General features: G+C 27.3%; 1 protein-coding gene across 2 annotated transcripts; it reads left to right on the top strand.

The window, feature by feature from the left end:
* The first annotated feature begins 56 nt into the window (after window positions 1-56).
* LOC107164898 (putative lysine-specific demethylase 4B) lies at window positions 57-6,939 on the top strand. Of its 2 annotated transcripts, XM_015512896.2 has the most exons (8): window positions 57-317; window positions 385-1,013; window positions 1,921-2,051; window positions 2,163-2,252; window positions 3,185-3,403; window positions 3,483-3,667; window positions 3,731-3,884; window positions 3,948-6,939. In XM_015512896.2, the coding sequence occupies exons 3-8, from the start codon at window positions 1,929-1,931 to the stop codon at window positions 4,236-4,238; spliced, it is 1,062 nt and encodes a 353-aa protein (XP_015368382.2). In that variant the 5' UTR covers window positions 57-317; window positions 385-1,013; window positions 1,921-1,928; the 3' UTR covers window positions 4,239-6,939. The 2 variants fall into 2 exon arrangements, with proteins under 2 accessions (XP_015368382.2, XP_015368381.2); XM_015512895.2 differs by having other exon boundaries at window positions 57-1,013.
* The last annotated feature ends 9,395 nt before the right edge of the window (window positions 6,940-16,334 follow it).

Below are 16,334 nucleotides of genomic sequence, written 5' to 3' on the forward strand. Positions count from 1 at the left end.
TGACTTGATAGGGCCAGTGACGGCCGTTTTATCAGATATTCAGTTTCTACGTATTCAGCCGCCATTTGCCGGGTCACCACTTAAAGTCCCGAGTTCGCTACAATCCACCCTTATTGCGTCTATCTTTATCGGTGCTTTTAACGAATCGTTTCGTGTGCAGCTATAGGAGTATACGACGACTATGGATCATTGGAATCGCGATGCAGATAATGTCTCATATCGTGTAGGTATACAATGTTATAAACCATGGTCCGTGGCTGATAGGGAATGCGCGACTCCTATCAGCTAGAGAGATTAATCATTTTCACTTGCGACTTGTGAGTAGATTACTAGGATAACAACTAGGGTCACTCTACCATTTCTTTATTTTTGTTTATAATATAGACAAAAAGTTCAACAGTATCGAGCATCAGTCAATAATTTCTTATTGCGGTCGCCCGCCCTCGATTGTCATTTTACATTCGGGCGGCGTCGTGACGTACGCGCCGGACAGTGTTCGCGTAATGGCGACCCGTGCGACTCAAGTGGGCAGTGGCTGGTACTGATTACTGAACGGACCGCGTTCGTATAAGTGATAACAACAGTGATTCTTTGCGATCCCCGGCTCCCCTCAGGCCACTGTACCGATAGTCGTTCCAGTGGCACAGTGGGTTGTCGCTTCGTCGGCCGTACCGCGTACAGCGCACTTGTGTACCTACTGGCGTACGTTTTCCGAGTTCCGTCGTTTTACTTTTGTACTTCGTTTACAGTTTATACCAAATACCAAATACCATATATATAAAATATAGTGTTTGTTTACACATCGTTCGACTGCGAACCGACAAATTATTGATGATCTCAGTATCTTACATCTCAACGGCTCCACTTGTCCACTTGTTCTGTAGACCCGTAGTCACTAGTCAACAGTCGTTTCGTCGTCGTCGGAGAATGCGTTACTGAAGTTGGTTGCCTACGTCCATTACCGGTCATTGTAAAGAAGCCATTTTCTGTCAACCATCGTCACATCCCTGAAGGTAAATACCAAATGCGCAAACACGAGCGCGCCATTTTCGTAAACGGCTGGTACAACCGAGTGTACTCGCGGTAGTGTGGTCATCCGCCGTTTATGTACTCGATATCTTCAACATGGCGGCGGGTCGTTGTTTACATGTTTTTTTTCTTGGTCTGGCTAAGAGTGTTTCTCGGGCCGTCTGGAACAATTATCTTCAGCAATAATGCCTTAGAATATTTTCTTATTATGATATTGGCCATTTGTTTGAAAAGTCCAAACCCTTAGCTATTCAGGGTTAACATGTGGTTTTCGTCCGACTGATTTCCTACTTTCTTACTCGTGCTTAAGAAATTATAGTTACTCTATTTTCTAAAAATGTGTGCATTCAAATTTTGTGTTATTGACATTTCTACGATACATTTGGGTTAATATTCACGTCTATTTTTTTTAAAGGTATATTTTATTATATCAGCGACATTTACAGGCATTGGGGATCGAATATTATCAACTTGTTTGCTCGAGTATTTGAAATGCTTACAGCCAATTTATATATTTTTTTTTTTATTATTATATTTATATATATTAAAAATATATAAACCTACGGTTATACTCCAAAATCCAAATGCCGCATTTTTTTCAATCGATTTCAAAACGGTTTTCTTTGTTCTTCCTTTTAGTTCTATTATATAATCATGTTATAAAAAATATACTAGTAGGAACTCGACTTTTCCAATTAGTTTACTTCTGTTGTACTTCTATTTCCTTTTTTTGTTTTATTTAAATTATAAGTTAAATGAGTAATTTTGATATCAATGGTTAGTCAGCAATGCCACCTAATTTAGTACTCTTTAAGACATTTTACAATATTTTATATCGTATCTATATTATTATTATATATATATAATAAATAATATATTATATTATTTAAGGTATAATAATGAGTATAAGCAAATCACCAAGGATCATGGTCTTTAGGCCAAACTGGGAAGAATTTCAAAATTTTAGTAGTTATATTGAATACATGGAGTCACAGGGAGCACATAAAGCAGGAATCGCAAAAGTATGTATTTTTATAATTGTATTATACCTACCTAGGTAATATTTTTATTTTTTTAAATTGTCAAAAATGCTTATATTTAATATTTAAATAATATTTAATATTTTTATTTAGGTTATTCCACCGCCTGAATGGATTCCAAGGAAAACTAGTTATTATAGCGAAGATATTATGAATATTATTATTCCAGCTCCAATCTGCCAAGTAATTAATTTAACTTTCCCGTTATCTTGACTATACCACCTAATATCTGTACAATTATGTTATTTCAACTACTACCATAGGTACCTGCTAAATTACCATTTATATTCACATGTTAAGAAATTTCTCATTAGTTCCTGATCGAATATATCTAAATATCAACTGTGGTAGTATTATATTATGTCAGCGCACTATTTGTTTTCTCTCTCTGACCCACGCGTAACATAGACAAAACGCATTTACGAAGAATCATTTTTTTTATGTCTTAAAGTAATTTTAGAGTAAAATCTTCCATTACAAAAAAGGTAAAGAATAATATTTTTGAGGGAATGACATATCAATTTTCTATTTTATTGATATTTGACTTTCAAAATAAACAAAAAAACACTGTACATTTAAATAATGTTTAAATTATTAAGAGACAATATTTAAACAAATCGATATGTCATTCCCTCAAAAATATTATTTTCTATCTTTTTTGTAACGGTAGGTTTTACTCTAAAATTACTTCAAGATATAGAAAAAATGATTCTGCGTATATGCGTTTTGTCTATGTTACGAGTGAGCCAGAAAGAGAAAACAAATAGCGCGCTGACATCCTCTTAATATTATTGCTATTTTTTTTTTTTTTTTACTTAGTCCCATCGATTCAAACCATTTTTGATTCTTAATATTTTATCTAGCTACTTCAAATATCACTATTTTCAATTTATTACTGTGCTATGATTATAGTTCATAGCCAAATGTTTTTCACAAAATTTTATGTGCATCATTTCTGCACTCCAACGATACAAAAAAACATAATCAAAGAAAATAAACAACTATTATTGGTATAATTTTATGCATCAGGTTCTAGTCAAGATAACAAAATTTAATTGGGACTGGTAGTAGCAGAGATTCCAAATAACTAATTTTATTAATAATATTTATTTTAGGATGTACGAGGTAAACAAGGAATATATCAACAACTTAACATACAAAAAAAGCCCATGACAGTGGCAGAATATAGAAAATTGGCCGAGTCTCCAGAGTACATTACACCATGTCATTTTGATTATGCTGATCTTGAAAGAAAATATTGGAAAAACATTATTTACAAATGTCCAATATATGGTGCAGATGTATCAGGGTCTATTACAGATAAGGATGTAAATGTAAGTATTATCTATATAGGAATATCTTTAAGCATATATCTAATTTTGAAAACTACATGCTTTTAAAAATAAATTTAAGGTCTGGAATATTAACAAACTGGGTACAATTTTGGACTTTGTGAACGAAGATTATGGAATTCAAATTGAAGGAGTTAATACTGCTTATCTTTATTTTGGTATGTGGAAAACATCATTTTCTTGGCACACTGAAGACATGGATTTATACAGCATAAACTATATTCATGAAGGAAGTCCAAAATCATGGTAACTTTTTTTGGGTTTGTGATGAGGGATTTAGTTATAATGTTCAATATTTTTATTTTTTAGGTATGCAATACCACCGGAACATGGACGGCGTTTTGAGAGATTAGCAAGTGGCTTTTTTCCAGGAGATTCTTCTATATGTCAATCATTTCTGAGACACAAAATGTCTCTTATATCTCCTCAATTATTATCTAAATATTCTATTCCATACAACAAAGTAAAATATAATTACTATAAAATGTTCTTAAAATATTATATTTATTCTATGCATTTGATTTAGATAACACAGGAGCAAGGAGAATTTATGATAACATTTCCGTTTGGATACCATGCTGGTTTCAATCATGGTTTCAATATGGCTGAATCCACTAACTTTGCCTCACCTCGTTGGGTGGAATATGGAAAAAGGGCAACTCTGTGTCATTGTCAATCTGACAACGTAAAAATCAATATGGCAACCTTTGTGAAACGTTTTCAGCCTGAAAAATATGATTTGTGGATTAAAGGAATTGATGTTGGTTGTCATCCAGAAGATCCTACTCGTATGTTTGCTGCACCTTTGCAATCTTAAACATATTTATTTTCGGGTACCTTAAGTTTCTCTCAGGCAAATAAGTTTTACTCTTCAGTGTTTGAGTGTAAATAATTAAATAATTAATACTGAGAGTGTTATACTTAAAAAGCCTTATTTAAATATGATAGTACAAATTTAAAAAAATATGAAACAAAATCATATTTTTATTATTATTGAATTCTATTATTCCTTAACCAAAGGATCATATTAGTACATTTTCAATAATATGTTGAGTACAATTAATAAGATGTTTATTTCTTATGTATTATTCCCATTAACTAAAATCAAATAATCTCATCATTTTTTTTTTTTTACACTTGTTAATTTATCTTTGTATAAAGATTCTTAATATAGAATTATATTGATTTTAGATTTGTTAATGAATAAAAATAAAAATAAAAATATAATGTTTTTCGAAATTTATCAGTTGTAAAGAACATACAATTTTAATCAATTTTTAAATTGATAATTCTTTTATTGCAGTTCATTCATTATTAAAGGTTAGGACGACTAAGCATTTGTAAAATCTTAAATTCATAAAAATGAGTTCAAATTATTATTTTATATTTTTACTATTGTATAATTATAATAAAATTGAATTTCTTTATTGTTACCAATATATTGTATACAAATGTAACTCTTAACTTCTTTCAAAAATAAAATATTAACCAAGTATTTTGAGGCACTAATTTACTACAGGATATTTTATTCAAAATGTGGTTTAATTTATTTATTTATCAATTAATATAATTTTACATGTATGACTGTATTCAGCTTATTAGACTATTATGAGAATTTGTTTAGATAAAATTAATTTTAACAAATTTTGATTCATAATCATATGTATTTTATTTTATTAAGTATACTTAAGAATACTCAGTATGTTAAATTTATATCAACTTAAATGTATTTATTTATACAAGTTTATATTAGTCATTACTTAATTAGTCATCACCATTCAATATAATATACTATATACTCAGTTACTTAGCAACACCTTATATTAATAGGGAACTGTACCTTTAATATGTTTAATTAATTTGTTTCACCTGTTGCTGTGTGTGCCTTTTTCATCACTACTTTGCTGTTGGTATAGTCCGTATTTATTGTAATTGGTGGTGATTAATTTAGTTATGCTTAAGTTTTTTCAGTTAAATTATAAATTATTATAATTATTGTATTTTTATAAGTTGATAATTGTATTTTTATTTTTAACATTTTTTGCAATGTTCAAAATTGCTTTGATTTAAACACAGTAGACTTGTTAATAAAACAAAATTCAACTATGCAAAAAATATTGTTCGAGTAGCTTGAAACTATTGACCATAATATTCATTGTATTGTGCATAAAAAAGTGCACTGATTAAAAATTTACCATATTCGGTGTAAAATTCCCGATTGTTTTCTGTGGTGTCATTTCAGATTTTGTGAGAAGGGGGAGTAATAAAACACAGGGTCATTATAAAACTGAAAAGGAAACTGCTCGCCAACCATTACTATTACATTTTTCTCTCAATATTATATAGATTATTTGTCATCTTCTGATGTATAAAATTGAAAGTCTAACAATGATTAATCCAAATGACAAATAATATTAAACACGGAAGCTGAATGACTGTATCTGTTAAATACTCACAGACCAGGATTGTAGTATATTATCTACCATTGTGTTATAGACTATTATTCTTCTATTATCTAATATACTTGAATTAGAAATTATAATATGCAAATATTCAATAATTATTTACTTATTTCCACAAACCACGAAGCATGGTTAAATTGCATTTATCACTGACATGAATTATGGTTTTGGGCTTGCGGCCTAAAACTAGCACTATAATTTCGTACCTGGTTAGATAGCAGCCAAGTAATATTATAAGGAGGGAGTTTCAAATGCTTATCTTGCCTCCTCCCAAATGACGCCACTGATTGATTTTTCATATGCTTTTAAAAATATGGTCATTCTAAAATTTGTTCGTATTTATATGCTTAAAACTAAACAAACTATAGTACCCTTAAACAATAACTTAAAATTTAGTGGTCTTAAAAAGTAAAATTGAAAATTTCAATATATTAAATGTCTTAATAAAATATGTAATTCAAAATTTAAACTTAAATTACAATTGTTTTGATTTAAAATTTAATTTTACGTTAATTTTTACTCATAAAAATGTATTTATATTTTTTTTAATAATATTATACATTAGTATACTTTTAGCATATTACGCAATATATTCTCGGATAGATAAATAAATATGTAAGATAAAATGATATATTTCATGTCCAGGCTGTGATTCTAATAACTACTTTATTATAAGTATTTTTTAATGCTCAAAATTAGGCCTTTTTTAAGCACTGTATTAGGTTTTTGATCTCTGAATAAAGAACAAGACTGTTTTAATTTTTGAAGTTTTATATCAGTATTTTTAAGTTCTTTGTAATTATAGACCTTGAACTAATAAACAGAACATTGTAGTGATTTGTCAATTGTAGCTAGGACATATGCAAAGACAAACCATAGTTACACCAAACTAATGCTTTATCTATTAGTATAAGTTCAGTTTTGTCTATTTTTATAATTAAATTTATCTAGCGGCTTGTTATTTTTTGTTTTTAATTTTTATAAACTTTATTTGTAATTCAATAAATTTGTTTTTTAACTAGTTGAATTTATGTAAATATATTTGTTTGTATTCAACATACTGTTTTTTTTTTTAATATATAGCAAAATTGGATATATAAAAGACTATTGATGCTTATAGTTAATTTTTGTGTAATTTTATTTTTCTATTTTAGCTTAATTTTACTGTATTATGTTTTCATATTTTTCATATTCGGTATTTTAGAATTAATATGTTCAAGATTTTTAGGATGAAGTTTGTGTATTCATGATATGTATTAGTTATTTTATAAGTATTTATAATTTATTAAATATTTTACATTTGTTATATATGTTATAGAGCACGATTGTAATGATCCAATTTCAATATGTATTTGGATTTATGTTAACTTATGAATTAATAAAAATGTTAAGAACAGGCATGCTTGTATTTTTATTAAAACAATGGTTGAGATAAAAAAGAATATTATGGATTGTACCTAATAGTATTATATTGTATGTGTGTTATTTTTATTATAATTGCATCAAATGAATATCTGTGTGATATTTGTTTTCTTTCTTTGACTTACAATTACTTACACACAACATAAATTCGCAATCAGCAGAACCAATCTTATGCTAGCTTTTATTTTGAAGTGAATTAAGACCTAGATGATATTTTTGCTGTCAACTTTAAAGTTTGTTAATAGTTTCAATTCAATTTAATTTTAAAATGAACAACATGATAATTTAAATTGGTTCTGTTAAACTTTAATTGCCATGTTGCTTTTAGTTTAAGGAGGACAGCAAAAAATACTAATCCTCTTAAAATACTATGTGCACCCAATCAAATCTTATTTGTTAAAAACTATTTTTGTTAATCATGACATAAATTGTAAATTTTTAACTTCAGGAACTTTTTATAGCAAAAATATATTAAGTTTAAGATTTTATGATCTATGTTAAAAATATTTATATATATTCTTAAACAGAAATTACATTTAATTTATACCAAAAATATAGTTGCATATTTGAATAATTTCAAGCCAGTTAGTTTTGTTTCCAACTATTATTATATGTAATTTATAGGTATTATTTTACTAATATTTGTGCACTATAACACTTACTCTAGACATATAGTACAGATACAGAATTATAAATTGCCAAATGACTCAATCCATTATATACAATAAAATATCGAGTTTTTGTACAGAAACAAGTTTTCAACTTGTCACACTATAATATAATATTGTATTGTAAGAAAGCCTCATATTTCTTAGTATTATGACACAACCAACAAATGTTTTTGAACATAATCAACATACTTTGTGTAAATTTTTGTGAGAAAGTCAAATCTCTTGTGTAATAATATATAATAAGACATATGTAATAAGTATAACAATACCTGAATCTATTTATATGTAGTTATTTAGATTACTGTTAGATATTAGATCCCATTAAACTCTTAGCTAAAATAAGTATCCATGACTCATGAATTATGATAACAAGTTTTTATTAAAGGTATTCCTTATCTACACATCTTATAAGTTATATTTGATAAGTATACTATGCAATATGAATAAGTTTATGAATATTAAAGGGTCCTGAAATATTTATAAATAATTATATAAATCTGCAATACCTACTTTAAATTTGGTTTTTAAGAATTTAGTAATGTTATTATTACTATTTTTTTATATTAATATAACATGGATTTATATTTTTATTTGATTTGATTTGATACAATATTTAAATTATGAACATTTACTTATGTTACTCAGTTACTCTATTTTTATCAGTTTATGTACCTTAATAGTTTAATTGACATTTAATATCACTTACCTTTAATTCAACATTTATGCGATTTTTTTTATGACTTTATTCATAAATATTGTATATTTATAAGATTTTTTAATTCATCTTAGTTTATTTTTAATCAAATTAGATTTGTTTATTTAAAAACCAACTAGCAATTAATTTTCAAAACAAGAGCATATTTTTTGAATCGATTGGACAACACAAGGGACAGACGAAAAAATGTTTAAACTTTGCCAAAAAATAAAAATATTGATTTCCAGAATCTAAAAACCAATTTGAAATTAATTTTTACAATATTGGACAATCTTAGAGTTGATTGAACAAATTCGTGGTGGCTGTATGAAATATACACCCCTGTATTTCCTTAAGCGAATAATAATTTATTGACTTATTGCAAATATTGGCATATTTTTCAAATTTATCAAAAAAAGTTGGCCATCTTAACATACTTGGGAACAATGCCGGATCTAGGAAATTTTAAGCCGGTTACCAAAAAAAATGTAGCGCCATTACGTAAATTTAAAAGTTAAATAAAGATTTCTCATAAGTTTGTCTACCTTTATCAAAAAAAAAAAAAAGAAAAAATGTCTCCCTTATAGTCAAATTAAATTTATATGAGCGATAGAAGTTCAAACATAATATTAATATACAACATTGAATATTTACTCGATTTCTTATAGAGTGGTTTTCTTATTTTGTTGTTTGTTGTAATTCAAAAATGAACGATCGTATAGATACTTGAAATTTGCACCATTTATTTTTTTCGATAATTTTCTATACTTCATAAAATGTTCAAAATATTTTGAATTGTTTTGAGCTGTTCACGGATATTTTTAATTTTTAATTTTTTTTTTCTATATACGTTTGGAAAATGATATATGTAAGATTCCAAATATTTTTATTTACAGCAAAGATTTTGACATTTTGTATCATTGAATGTCCCACAATACAATGTCCCACTTAAATATATTTATTTTTTTGTTTTGGGCGTTTTGATATGTTGCATAATTAGGAATTGTTTGGATCTAAAGTCACAGTCCCTAAAATTGTGTGTATAACGACACACGTTGTGTAGTATTAAGAATTCAGTGTGTAGTACAAAATTTAAAAGTGTGGGTACTCGTCTAATATGCTATACCTACCGTTACTTCGTTGGTTTAGTATGCTACCTACCATAAAATAATAACAAATTAACAACAATTTATTATTTTTTTTGATATTCTTTCAACGTACCTACCTCTACAAATAACATCATATTTTAATTTGGAACAACTACCAAGTCTGGGAGCAAGTTTTTCTTGTGAAGATAATTAACACATGTTTCTTCATTACATAATATTATATGCCCGTACAAATAGCGCATTGATTTATTCATTTTTGTTTATTTTAAAATAAAAAAATAAAAAGTAAAACTCATAACGAATGGGAAACTCACACTAACATAACACAGTGTCTGTGTAACACAGACATAATATATACTAAAATAATATATCTAACAGTAAGTTAACATGGGTCTTGGTGGATCAGATATCATAATGGCTATTAAGATATAATTTTGTACAACTGCTATAATATGTTATTTAACTTAATGACCCAAATGTCATTTCCTGTAATAAAATGAAATAAAAATAAAATAACTACGGTATGTAGCATAGGTACTACACGCATACAGTTTTTCTGTACGTTTACAACGTATTAAAGCAAATTTACATACTATTAATATAGGTAATTTAAATTTATTTTTATTTATTTACTGATATTATGTATTATTATTTTCATGTATTTTGTACACTTAAAATGATTTATATATAAAAAAAAAAATGTTATTCAACAAAAATTCCATTTCACAATTTTTTTTTTTAAGAACCTTTAAATTTGTTTATTTGAGGTACTACTTTATTTAAATAAAATAATAAAATTATTTATTGTAAATACATATTATCATTAATTGATAGGTACTATGTATAATTTAGATTTGACTGATTTGGGACTATGTGTGTAGTACGAAAACTTGGTTATTTTAGGGACTGTCTAAAGAAACTATAGTGCCTAACAAATATGTAGTCATATAGAACATCTTATGAGATACTCTACGGATTTTTTGTGAATGATATTCATGATATATTTTTTTTATTCCTTATTCCTTGCCACTTGTATTTCTCTGGAAATTGTCCATAAAAAATGTTAGCATTAATAAATTTGATGACAATTGTTTTATTTAATTTACCAATCGGGAGAAGCTCATAAGTCATAGATTTAAAAACATTAGTTCTATGTATCAATATTGTATGAATATTAAATGATATGTATACGAAGGGTGGTAGGCGCAAATAAGGCGAGGCTTGGAAGGAGCTAAGTTCTTCTAATGTTAATTAATTAAACTTCTCGGGTTTATTAAATATTAATGTAATTTTTGTAAAGAAAAAAATTAAAGTATGACCTACGTAATTGGTGCATAATGCATAATAAAAAATTGAAAAAAAGCGGGTAAGTGGATGTCGCTCTGCTGTACATTAGGGGGTGGGGTGGACCTCTGACTAGGATAGGTTAAATTTGAAAGCAATGATAGGTATCATTGTATACGAAAAACGATTCTGAACGGAGACCTTTTATCTGTCTAGGATATATTATAGATTATTAAAAATGTTCAAATCTTAGATTTAAAAAGAAAGTTTTTTATGAATTTCTAGCTTAAAATAATTTGCGAATTTTCGTGATTTTTACATATTTTGTCAAAATTTAAATTTAAATGCTTGTACAAAAAAAAGGTGACTATGCATTTCTTTTATTTTTCAACTGCTATTGTAAAAATATTTTAGGAGCCTTGAATTAAATTTTCAAATCTAAGATTTAAAAAGAAAAACTTTTATGATTTTTCTATCTAAGATATAATTTGAATATTGCCGTAATTTTTATGTATTTAGTCAAATTTTGAAATTTAAATGCTTATAAAAAAAAATTTGTGACTATATATTTCTTTTATTTTTCAACTGCTATTATAAAAATATGATAGGAGCCTAATATTAAATTTTCAAATCTTAGATTTAAAAAGAAAAACTTTTATGAATTTCTATCTAAGATAATTTGAACATTGACGTAATTTTTACGTATTAAGTCAATATTTGAACTTAAAATGCTAATAAAAAAAAAATTGTGCCTATGTATTCTTATAATTTTTTTGTCACTATATATAAGAATAACTTATGAGGAACTTTGTACTAAATTTTCGAGTATTTTGATTGGGCCAAACATTTTATCGACACTTCAAAAAAAATTCCAGAAAAATTGAAAAATTAATTTGTCTATAAATTAATATCTTAAAAAAAGTCAAAATATTTTGAAAATTAAATCATGTAAAGAAATTCCAATCTAAATAACTGGTAAAATTTTCAAGTATCTACGACTTATATTTTTTGAATAATAACAAATATTTAAAACCGTTTGAGTTTAATTTAAAATTACGCTATTTCGTAAAAATTTAAAATTTAAACGAACTTAACATTTTTCCTATAATGATGCTTCGAGTTTTCTCTATAGCTACATGAAGGAAAACTCATGGAAAACTTAGTGTTGTTTTTAATCCTTAGTTAGTAACACAAAAAATTTTATAATTTTTCAACTTCAAAATTACTTGCAAATTTTCACGTTTTCGATAGATTTCGTAAAAATTTGAACTATAAACGCTTATAAAAAAAAGTTGTGACTAACGATTTTTAATTTTTTTTTAGCTACAATAAGAACAACTTATAAGGAACCTTGTATTAAATTTTCAAATTTTTTTGGTCATCCAAAATTTTCTTACCGACACTTCAAAAAAAAAATTCTCAACAAAATCGAAAATTTCAGTGGTCTATAAATAACTCAAGAAAAGTCAAACATTTTTGAAAATTAAACTGTATATAGATATCACTAACATAAACATTTGAAACATGAAAATTTCAAGTATTTATAGTGATTAGTTTTTGAATTAGGTATAACCATATAAAAAAAACGATTTGGTCGAAAACTGATGGTTTTGCGTAAAATTCCCGTTTTTCTGTCATTTTTTTTTTTGTTTTTCTCGATTTTTTTGAAAACTGTTGGAAAATGTTTACTTTTGACTTCTATAATGCACCAAGGATATTCACTTTTACATCGGAAACCACCCCCGAAGTTTGAAATTGAAGCATTATTTCGACTAGTTATCCTGTACACAGACACACAAAAAAAAAAACACACACACCATTGTAAAATCAATACATTCATCACTTAGTTCAGAATCTAAAATTGAAAAATCCAGGGTATACATGATTGTGATTTTTTAAATTTAAATTAAGCTTACATATTTCAACATTAGGTACAGCCAATAATGATTATAACTAATAATAATAATTAAATGATTATTTTGGTCCAACATTTTTGGATCATTTAAAGCTATGGGGATAAAGCAGACAAAGCCTCAACCTAATTTTTTATTAAAAAATGGTATGGCTGAAGCCCTCCCTATTGAAATTCCCTTTTTGTACCTATGTGAAAGGTAAATATATAGTTTTACTGTGTCCATAGTGTACTGTTGGAATGTATTTATATCAATTTCATAACCACTTATAATTGATTTCAGAATATTCCCGGAGTTAAATTAAATTTAAATCAACAACTATTATTTCTGATGATTTTTCTGGGCTTTAAAAAAAAATCTATGATTCGCATTTACATAATTCATTATTCTTTTTCCTAATCACTACCTAACTTTATTTGCATTTAGAATTATGAACATGTTTAATAGACTTTAATATTGTAATGAGTAATGACTAATGAGAGGTAAGATTCTCTTAACTTGTAATTTATTAAATCAGCACAATCTGCAATTTCGGCGTAATGCAAAAACCTAGGTATGTCTTTTAAATGCTTTTGCCACCATGTCGAAATGCTATATTATTAAAAGAATCTTTTTAAAGAACCACGCATTTTTAAATGTACATTTTCTTATTATAAGATTTAATTTGGCATACACCAATGAAAAATTAAAATGCAATAAAAATAACCAAACATTCAATTAACTTAAAACAATTTAAAAATGTAAAAATATCTTAAAATTTAAATGATAAAATATAAGGATAACAAATACTTAATTTATACAATTCTGATAATGCAGACACATATAAAACATAATAGTACCTATACTATGCAGTATGCGTGTGGTTACTACAGGTACTATATATTATGATTTATGACATATATCTATTACTATTTATAATATATACTATTATACTATTATATATACATATGTAGACGTGGTGTAGAACAACGGTAATAATATTCTCACAAACCATTATAGATATTGTAAAAATATTTTTAGGAAAATAATATAGGTAGTTATCGAAATAATAAAAAAAGTTGCGTAAATAATTAGAAAATAATTTAGTTACCTATATTTTGTGGCCAAGAAGTTCATATTTGGGAAACATTTTATAAAAAACATTGACAAAACATTTTAATCACATATTTTCAAAAAACATTTTAAAGAAATTTAGTAAACATTTATATAATATTGTTAATCAAGTATTTAGTATTCAATCACTTAAAAATTGAAATAATTGAATAATATTCACTAAATATTATCATTTCACACATGCTGTGTGGGTATTAAGAATTTATATCAATAGCATGACTCACATTTATGAATTTTGCTAGATAAAATTATATAAATTTAAATAAAATTTGAATTATCAAAAAATTATACTTAGAAATAAATTACATGAATAATTTCTGTTTCTACCTCTAAACACAGCTATAATTATAAACAGCTAAAATTGAAAAAAGTGACGGTTATAATACTATAGTTGATAAGTAATTATTATTTTCCTGAAAATATTTTTACAATAGTTAGGAAATATTTTAGTGCTGTGTGGGACAATTGGCGATGAAGAATTTGGGTATATCATCATGTTTTAAGACCTTTTAAAAGGAACAATTTCAAAAAAAAAAAATCGTATTTTCAATTACTGTCTCAAGTGAGACATTATATATCGAATGTACTTCTGAAATACTTGCAACAAATGATGAAATTTTCATAGATCCAATATAAATAACAAATTTTTCTGAAGATTTAATACAGATTTATTACTTAAGTTTGTTTAAGAGAACAAAATAAATGAAAAATTAAATAATTTATAACAGGAAGCAAACACTAATCACTTTTCTATGAATTTCGAAAGTGAATTGGAGTTGTATCGTGACAAGATTTTGATAGAAAGGTACGAAATTCTCAGTAATTTTTAAAATTGCAGAGAGAAGAAAGAAAAAAAATAAGGGAAATTGGAAATTTATAAGCTTAACCAGTTTCTGTCAAAATCAATTTTGTTTAATAAAAAAAATGTTGTACCTATCTAAGATTTAAAAAATCGGGTAAATTGGTAGTTTTAAGGAACCTTGTGTTTAATTTTGAATTTTGTTGACTGAGAAAAAAATTTGCCATTGACAATAATTAAAAAAAAAAAGTTTTTTATGCTTTAAATAGCTCAAAAATATTCAAAATAGCTTTAAAAAATGTTTATATACAGAAAATGCCTATGTAAGCATTCGGTATAACGTATAAGTTGACTTCCACCACGTTCGATATCTTTAATAGTAAGTTTAACTTACTAAGTTACATAATCAAATACAAATTTTTATTTTAGTAAAAGCATATAACAGGGTACCGAAGGGAGAAATTAAATCATTCATAAGCCATAAATGATGGCTATATGTACTATTGCGCATTGTTTACTGTCCAAATTTTCAAAGACGTCCATGTATCAAATTGAAGGAATTGCAAATACAAACAGAATAATTGGAAAATGATAAATTGTGTATTTGTGTTGTGACCGAGTACCGCAATCACAATGTCTAAAAATTAAATTAAATGCAAAGGCAATTTATAAATTAACAATAGGTATATAGATGTATAGTCGATAATCAAAATGTCAAGGTCCAATTATCAAGACACAAGTACTCCATTTTTCAAGAACCAGTGCTCGACTGCTCACTAGATGAAATGATCGCAAAATTGCAGATGTTTCTGCGGGGCGGTCGCTGTGGTGCGAATAACGACGGAGGGTAGATACTCGGCAAGCTATAAAGCCCTCCCTCTGAGAAAAAAATCTTTACAATTCTCCTCCAGAGGTCAAATGTCCCCAGATGACGGCTTATATAAATAAAAATACACTGCGCTCGGCCTATTCGAATCATTTTCAGTACATCTAACTGCGATGAGTACTTTTTACGCGACGTCGGTGTACCGTACACTCGTCGATAATAAGTAGGTCAGTAGTTGCCGGTAGACCGTAGACTTGTCACATAATATTATAGCAGGTTAATGACTCTTTTTTATAATAATATGCACATGCATGATACGATGATATCACAATAATTTAATACATCGGTTGCAGTAGGTAGGTAACTCAATATATTTTACGTTGTGCAATACTAAGCAATACTAGTGTAGCCTTAGGAACGATTTTATTTGCCGAACCCTTGGGGCTTGGAGCAACAGCCGCATTTCAAGCGACATCTGCCGATCGCGACTCACCGCTCAGATGCGTCGCCGCGCCGTCGCGTTTAAATCGATGATTGTAACAAGTAGGACGCGCGCGCGCACGCACACACACACACACTCACACAGACACACACATGCACACCGCGGACATACTCATACA

This window comes from Diuraphis noxia, unplaced genomic scaffold (genome assembly GCF_037042655.1).
Source record: "Diuraphis noxia isolate RWA-SAM2 unplaced genomic scaffold, SU_Dnox_SAM2 contig0001, whole genome shotgun sequence".
Lineage (NCBI taxonomy): Eukaryota > Metazoa > Arthropoda > Insecta > Hemiptera > Aphididae > Diuraphis > Diuraphis noxia.